This window comes from Squalius cephalus, assembly GCF_949319135.1.
Source record: "Squalius cephalus genome assembly, chromosome: 15".
Taxonomy (NCBI): domain Eukaryota; kingdom Metazoa; phylum Chordata; class Actinopteri; order Cypriniformes; family Leuciscidae; genus Squalius; species Squalius cephalus.
The window spans coordinates 4,890,419-4,899,297 of NC_137136.1; the positions used below are offsets into that span (position 1 = coordinate 4,890,419).

General features: G+C 34.5%; 1 protein-coding gene across 1 annotated transcript; it reads left to right on the forward strand.

The window, feature by feature from the left end:
- Positions 1 to 330: 330 nt before the first annotated feature.
- LOC307173040 (B-cell receptor CD22) lies at positions 331 to 8,739 on the forward strand. The gene is made up of 8 exons (XM_079895844.1): positions 331 to 447; positions 1,813 to 2,190; positions 3,181 to 3,492; positions 4,641 to 4,904; positions 5,729 to 5,998; positions 6,875 to 6,974; positions 7,096 to 7,267; positions 8,461 to 8,739. Exons 1-8 carry the CDS (start codon positions 405 to 407, stop codon positions 8,566 to 8,568), a joined length of 1,647 nt encoding a protein of 548 aa, XP_079751970.1. The 5' UTR covers positions 331 to 404; the 3' UTR covers positions 8,569 to 8,739.
- The last annotated feature ends 140 nt before the right edge of the window (positions 8,740 to 8,879 follow it).

The following is an 8,879-nucleotide window of genomic DNA, read 5'->3' on the forward strand; positions in this document are numbered from 1 at the left end:
AAACCATACATCAATGGAAAGCTTGTTTATTCAGCTTTCAAATGATGTATACATCTCAATTTTAAAAAAAATTACCCTTAAGACTGGTTTTATGGTTCAGGTTCACATATATATTTTATATAAGGCCTACACGTTGTTCTGTAAATATGTTAAAATTTTTACTGTATTTTTACTGAATTATTAATTATATAGCAAGACCTGATAACAGCCTTGTGTACCTTGAATGCAATATAAGTGTAGTCAAGATGTTGGAGCAAGAACGTCATGGAACAGAAGGTCAGCATTACGAAACATGCCAGACCTCCAGTTTTGACTTCCCTTTAAAACAGAAAAAGACCAAAAAATCCCCATCAGGCAGCATCTGTCCACTGGTGTAGTGTCGTCCCCCCGGCTGGCGTGCGCTCATGGCTCTGGACGCAGCGATTGGGCTCTTTACTGTGATGACAGGTAAGTGTGATTTTAGTATATCTGCCCTGATCTGTATCTGTCAAAATCAAATCAAAATCCGATTATGTTGCAAAGATCATTTTCTCTGAACATCGTCTCAATTCTAACCATGCATTTCATTCTTATACATGCTCTCTTTCCACACATCATTAAATAAACTTAAACACATAAATAATACAATATGTTAATATTCACTAAATGCATGTGACCACACTGCGAATGCAGACTCAGACACTTCATAACTTCCCTTTTCTATATTCGACTGTGTTGTGAAATGCTCTTGTCACAACGCAAGACTGATATCAAGTGTGTTTTTTAGATACACGTGAAGACAAAGAGCATATAAGCAGTGTGTTTAATATTCTCATAAGGACGATCACTCTGACAGAAGTCATTTATTATAGGTTATTATTATATAAGTTTCAATGAGCAACTTTTGGCAATGAGATGTGAAATATTAGTCTTCATTTGTGTCATGCATCTCTGAATTGGTTTAACAGAATAAACACTTTACAATAAGGTAAAAATTAATGCATCAGCAATACACGTTACAGTGTTTATTAATAATTGTTAACATTAGTTAATAAAAAATGCTATTGCTCATCGTTCATGTTAAGATCCATGAAATAATTATAATAACTGATACAACTTTAAGGTTCCATTAACATTAGTTAATTAACATGAACTGAAATACTAAAAATACTTCTAAAGCATCTATTAATCTGTTAATTTCAACATTTACTAATACATGATTAAAATTACTCATAGTCATAGTTAATATTATTGAATGCGTTAAATAACGTTTACTAATGGGACCTTATTGTAAAGTTTTGGTTTTAATCAGTAAATGTTGAAATGAAAAGTTAACATTTTAGTTTAGGGTCCAATTCTCACGATTAATGCTTATGGGCATGCATATTACTAGGATATTGGCTGTTTATTATTATTTATAAAGCACATATTAATGCCTAATTTCTGCATGACCATATTCTACATCCGTAATCAAAACCTAAACAACAACTATCTTACTAAATATTAATAAGCAGTAATTAGGAGTTTATTGAGGCAAAGGTTGTCATTAATAGTTACTTGTGAGAACTGAACCCTAATCTAAAGTGTGACCATTAAAATGAACTAAGATAAATAAATGCTGCAGAAGTATCCTTTTTGTTAGTTTCATGTTAACTGATGTATACTGATGTTAACAAATGGAAGCTTGTTGTAAAGTGTTACTGAATTATAAAAAAAATATATATATATATATATATATATATATATATATATATATATATATATATATATATAGCTATATATATTTTTTTTTTTTTTTTAATGGTTCTGTAAACTGTTTCTTCTCTGTTTCAGCATGCCTGTGGAGGGCGACACCTGCTGTCTCTCTCTCTGCCCCGGGGCGAGTGTTAGTCCTGGAGGGATCGTGTCTCGTGCTCCCCTGCTCCTTCAGCCCGGTTCCCAACGCAACGCGGATGGAGGTTCGGCTCACGAGAACCCCGACTTCCTACTTGATGAAGCTGAGACCGACGGTCTTCAGCACTCACCGCGGGGAAGCGATTCATCCAGACTTCAGAGAGCGCACGTCGCTCGCGGGGAACCTCAGCTCCGGGGACTGCTCCATCAACATCCACAGAATCAGGAAGGAAGACCAGAACACATATGAACTGCAGATGAGGGAGCTGGGTCAAAGGTCATGGGCTGTGGCCACCAAAATCAACGTCAGCGTCACTGGTATGCTAATGTTGTACTGACCTGATGCAAATACAACTAAACCCGTTAAAAATGGGTATAAAAATGTGGTATAAATGTTAACTGAAATAAAATAAAAAATTACAAAACCTACAGCAAATAAGAATTTATTTCAGTATGTTGCTATGACAACATTTTTACATTTTCGTTTAGTTTCAGTTGATTTAAGTAGCCTAACTAAAACTGAAATAAAAATGTAGGCTATAGAAATCACAAAAAACACACAACAAATTACTTAAATTCAAAATATTATTAAACACTATAGGCCTATAGATTTAAGTGACAAACAAAATGTCTACAACTTTAAAACAAAAATATTTGAATAAATTCAAAAAACTAATAAAAATGATAAAAGCACCAAAAAATCCAAAACTAACTAAAAATTTAAATGAAAACTGAAAACAAAAATTAAAAAAGAAACATATATTTATATATATATATATATATTAAAAAAAGACACACCACAAAAATATTATAACTTTATCAAACATTAAAATTAAAATGGAAATTATAAGAATAAAAACTAATTCAAAGTAACAATAAAACTAAACAGACATTAAAAAACTAGAAAACATGACAATGTAAAACATAAAAATAAAACAATTAATTAAACTAATTCAAAATATAAATAAAAACTATAAAAGTATATTAAAGGTGCAGTAAGCGATTTTTGAGAAATGCTGTCGAAAGTGAATCGGAACCAGCACCAAAACACTAAGTACTTGTAGCCAATCAGCAGTAAGGGGCGTGTCCACTCATGAGGAGGAGGTGCTGTGCTACACAGCGTTTTGGGGCGGAGCTATCAAGATAGGGGTGTGATCCTTTTGGGTAGGGGCGTATTTTCAAATATCAACAGCGTTTCTCAGAAATTGCTTACGGCACCTTTAATGATACTATAACAACACTGATGTTCATGTGATTTTACATCTAATAACACAGAATATGTGTATGAATCTTGTGTCTCATCATCAGATACGCCAGAGCCGCCTGAGGTCACTGACCCGGGGCCCGTGAAGCAGGGTCAGTGGGTCGTGTTGAACTGTTCAGTGAGGCTCAGCTGCCCGTCCGAACGGCCCCGTCTGCTGTGGAAGTGGGAGCGAGGCGATCAGGGCGGGAGCATCGTTCACGGAGACACGGACCTGCAGCGTGACCCGGGTCACTTACCGGTCATGTTGACCTCACTGTCCTTTACCGCCCCGCAACACACGAACCCCAGAGTGCGATGTGAGGTGGAGTATCTGAAGAACAGGAGATCTTCAGCCAGCCGAGAGGTCCTCGTTCACTGTAAGATGTCAAAGATCCTTATTCACTAATCACAAACAAACAGAAAAGCCATGGAAATTCAGTGGTTATGCAGAACTTAAATTCAAACCAATGCTGCATATGAGGAAAAGTTGCGCTTTTAAATGGTATAACAACATACAAAGTGACAAACCTTTTTTACTTCAAGGCCCATCATTATCAAAGACCATATTTGAAGGCCCTCAAAGAGATTTCTGGTAATTCTGTTGTAATTACAAAGCTGCTTATTTTCAAACATTTTTATTTATAAAGCTAGGGGTGGCTATTAAAATTAGTTGAATTAAATATTTATATAAATATTATAAATTATATTTATAATAATAATATTTCATTAAAATAATTAAAGTAATTCTTAATCATTAAAAAACTTCCAGTTATTACCAACAAATGTACATGATTTTCTAGTGACTTTTTTATTATTTCAATTATTTTATTATTTTTTTAATAGTTATTTATTTGGCTACACATAGCAATTTATAAGCACTGATCAAATATTTTAGAACTTGACATAACTTGAAAATTTCACATTCATTATTAAAATGTCGATGACTTAATATTTCTCTAATTTCCATGACTTTTCATGGTCTATAAATCACACTTTTAGAAATTCCCTCATATATCCAAGTTTTGTGGTTCTGAGCTAAAAATTGCAGTTCTAATTAAAATAAGAAATATGATACTGTTATGTTGAGTCCGAGGATGAATAAGATTGACGAAGTAATTCAAATATAAACGTTGTTTATTAATCAAATAGACTTGGGTAATCCAATAGTGGTGAAACACAACAATACCAGACAAAGGGACCTGACAGAGGGAGCTGAATGGATTAAATATACAAGATGACAAACTGAATACTAACAGGTGGGATCTAATTAATGAGTAACCAAGGAGACTGATTGGCGGGAACAAAGGAACACAGGAAACGGGTTACAAAAGATGAGCAAATTAAAAGTCCTTGAAAATGAAACTAAGACAGACTTAATTGAAATTGTGACAGATAACAGCTTACATCTTGATTTTCAGTTGTTTTCACTCATGTCAAAGTTTGTTTTGTTTTATTTTAAATCATCTCGAGGCCCCCTGGTTGAGAACCCCTAATCTAAAGCAGTTCTAAATGTTTCTCCTCACAGTTCCTCCCAAAGACGTCTCCATTCAGGTCCTCACGACGTCTGTCCGGGTCGGAGGAAATGCTCTGCTGAGTTGTTCCTGTAAGGCCGACCCGCCGGCGTTTGAATACCAGTGGTCAACCGTTCAGTCGGGAAACACGGTGATCCTCCCCAAACGCACTCACATCGTCCGCATCTACAACGTGACCCGAGAGACACGCGTTCAGTGCACCGCTGCCAACAGACTGGGACGGGCGGCGTCTCGCCTCACGGGTCTCAATGTGCAATGTGAGTCAACGTGCTGTAGTAGTTTACACACTTAATTAATGATCTGTCATTATTTGTTCTTTATTTGGTGGTTCCAATCCAGAATCTGTGGAATACAAAAGGAAACATTTTTGAATTAAAAAAAAAAAAAAAAGAAGAATTTGAAAAAAAAAAAGAATATGAAAAAAAAATTAAGAATTTGAAAACATTTTTAAGAATTTGGTAAAATGTGGAAGAATTTTCTTTTCTTTTTTTTCAAGATTTCTTTTTTTTTTAAGAATTTGAAAAAGTTTTGGTGGAAAGCAAAAGTTTTGGGGGGAACATTGATTGAAATGTATTTTTTTCTCCCATCTTATATCTTTCCCATCATCATTTCCTCATTGAGAAACTAGTATAGTTTTTATTAATATTTTGAAGGTGTTTTTTATTATTTTAATTTCAATTCAATTTCAAGTTTTTTTTTTTTTGTGTGTCATTTTAGTAGGTTTTTTATTTAAAAAAAAAATGTCTATATAGTATTTTTTCAGTTTTAGTTTTATTTTAGTACATACATGAGAAATGAGAAATGTATGCAACTAGTTGAAATAAAAAAAAGTTTAAGTTGTTTATATTTTATTTTATTCCAGTCAACATTTATTTTATTAAATTTTTTTTTTTTTTTGTTAGCTATAATAATAACCCTGCCGTAGAAACCTGTAAAACATGATACAAAATGACACTGCATTCTTCTGCTTCTGTATTTTGTCCTTTATAGGTTTAGTAACCTATACCTTATACAGTAGGTTTAGTCCTTTGCTGTTTAGTTTGTCTCATGTTGCACATGTCCACTATTCTCGTCCCTGCAGACGCTCCTGTGATTCTGTCCAACTCGTCCTGTGATTGGGACGGGACGCTGCTGTCCTGCTTCTGTGCCGTGGACTCAAACCCTCGTCCCGCTGTCACCTGGAGCGTGAATGGGACTCACCTGCCGGACGGATATAATGCTTCTTTTTCTTATTTCAACCATATTCTGATGGCGACTCTCAGTGGATACGCAGACGCTCCTCTGCCGGTGGAATGTTACGCAATCAACTCACTGGGAAACGACTCTCACGTACTGTATGAGGCTCATGATGGTACGCTACAGCTGAACATTTAGAGGATTATAGTTCAGACAGATATGAAGATTCTGTCATTATTTACTCATTGTTTCAAACCCCTATTCTATTATTTTTCTGTGGAATCTTTGTTTGCAATGATTCTGTAACTGATCCATAAATCCTGAATATTTGCACAGAATGGGAACACTTCCTTCTGCACATCCTTCTGTTTTAAACTATTAAATATAATACTTGGTAATAAAATTATGCTTTTATCTGCCAATAATAGTTTTTATACTATTAAATATGATAATTGATAATATAGTGATGCTATCTACCAAAGAGTGTAGTAAAAAAGCTCTGTTTAACACAAATTTTGTGTTTTAATCCATTCTCCAAAAATCAGGACAGGAAATTAAACAAAAAAAGAGTGGAAAAGACTAGAAAAATCATGAAAATATTTGTGGTAATGGTGTAAAACCTGAAGAACATTCAGTAATGGAAACTTCTGGAATTTCATTATTTTACCTATTTATAAATATTTAATTTTATTATATTTTTGATTAAATATTAATTTATATCAGTGCTGTCAAATCGATATATATGGCATCTAACATGAAAGTTTTTGTTAACATAATATATATATATATATACACTATGTGTGTGTGTGCCATACATATGTGTATATGTGTGTGTATATACAGTATATACACACACAGACAAATATATAATATATATAAATATAATATATATACACACATATATGCAAAAAAATTGACAGCACTAATTTATATATAAATATAATTTATAATATTTACATAAATGTTTAAATATTTAATTACTAATTTAAAAAACAAAGTTTGCATATTCATTACATATGCATTATAATGAGGAAGTTGTTTTTTCCCACAGGTCATCTGATACGCATTCTAATACCAGCAGCATGTGCTGTGTTTTTCCTTCTGCTGCTGAGTCTTCTGACTCTTTACTGCTGTTGCTGCACAAACAGACAGTAAGATCCTTCTCACTAATGTTTTATCATGTGCTTATTAACAATTCAGTTTCATGTCTGACAAATCTCATCTGACTACATTCAGTGTAAATGACATCTGAGCTCTTTTCTTGTTGAAAAGGAGACGTGTCATGGCCTACAGACCTCCTGCAATACATCCGGAGAGTCTCGGCATCTATCAGGAGCGCATGCCGCTCTACATTAACTGCAGTGAGGTCACAAACATCTACACCAATGGCAGTTACCAGCTCATCTATCAGAACTGCACTCCATGTTTTGTACGAAGCAAACAGGTAAAAAGTGACGATGGGCTCATGAAGATTGGTATGTTTTGAGTCGAGACATTCATTCGGGACAGGGCCTATAAGTGAAGCGACACAACTGACACTGGTAGATCACATGGCAGATGTAGTACATCCTGATTTCATTCATACTTCCCATATTCATACTATATAGAATGTAATTTCTTAATGGTTGAAGTCAATTTAAATTCAAATGTAGTACCTACTCAGACAGCACGTGATTTCAGATGCAATGATAGTCATCTGCTGTATGAAATGATGACATTTTACTTGATCTTTTGAATTTTTTTTATTAAGAATGTTGAATTTTTGATGTTTGCATTCTGAATTTTTGAATTCCGAATTGTTTTTTATTATTATTATTATTATTATTATTAATTTGAAAATGTATTCCTACAAGTCCAAAAGCGCATTTAGCCTATTGAAACTCTAAATTATAAAAAGAATGTTTTTTATTGAGATTATAAGTGAAAGTCATGGGGGGGAAAAATCAATCAAATAACAGGGGTATATCAGGGGCCGGTTTCACAAAGATAGACTTTGACTATGGCTTAGATATAGTAGATAGTCAGACTTCAGATAGACATCTAAATCAGACCGTTGCACAAAGCACTTAAGACTCTGACTATCTTAAGTAGGACTACACTGCAATGCATTCTGGGTAAAATAAGACACTTTTCAAAACAAAAAACATGGCGGATGGAGTAAGCGCATTCAACCGCTCAGTGCAGTTTACCCCAGCGGAAAATATGTGTCTGTTGGAGGAGTATAACAGTTACAAGGACATTTTACTTTGGAAATTTAGCAGAGAACGTAGTAACAAAAAGAAATGTTTAAATTATGTGCCATTTTCCCTTTTCTTTTGGCTGTTTGTAATGTAACTGATTGTTACTGCTGGTTGCCAAGGTAACAGAGTCTTAGACCTAAGTTAGCCTGGGGGTAAGGTGTCTAATTTTTTTGGTCTAAATTAAGTCAGTCTTTATTTTTGTGAAACAGTCTAACTTGCATTAGACTAGTCTATGAGCTCATTTTAGACTTGTCTAACACTATAGACCGGTCTAAAATAGCTTTGTGAAACCGGCCCCTGAGAGGTATCACAACAGCAAAGTGCCATCTGTATTTATAAAAGGCATGTGAAATGGTGATGCATTTGATTTTGAAATGCAGCCGTCTCTGTGTTGCAGATACATAAGAGACAAAGACGAGGAGCCAGACGACAGCGAGATCAGCGAGAGAGGCCGACCGCCGTCACCATAGACTCTGACACGGCCATCTATGTGGAGGTCATATGATCACAACATCATCAATGAATCCTCAAATAACAGAAGCAATCTTACCTGTCTGTGTTTATATAACCATACCTCTGCGTTTTCACTGAGAACTGAGCCTGTGCTGGCGCTGTTGTTTCTGTATCAACCAGCCTCCAGAAATAAAGAAATAAAAAACAATGTCTTTGGCATCTCAAGCTACAGTTTGAAGAATATGAAGAAATGCATGTGAGTGAATATTGTTTGTTTGGCTGTTTGCAACATCACTGAATAGACAAAAAGTGGCTTTATAACTATGTTGTGTGTTTTAATCGCCATTCAATTGAACAGCCAAT

What these genes read in the sequence shown, in the direction of transcription:
- LOC307173040 (XM_079895844.1), top strand. Translation starts at nt 405, where the DNA reads ATGGCTCTGGACGCAGCGATTGGGCTCTTTACTGTGATGACAG. An exon ending in GCTCTTTACTGTGATGACAG is followed by an intron (nt 448 to 1,812) that starts GTAAGTGTGATT and finishes TCTCTGTTTCAG; the next exon opens with CATGCCTGTGGAGGGCGACA. An exon ending in ACTGTATGAGGCTCATGATG is followed by an intron (nt 5,999 to 6,874) that starts GTACGCTACAGC and finishes TTTTTCCCACAG; the next exon opens with GTCATCTGATACGCATTCTA.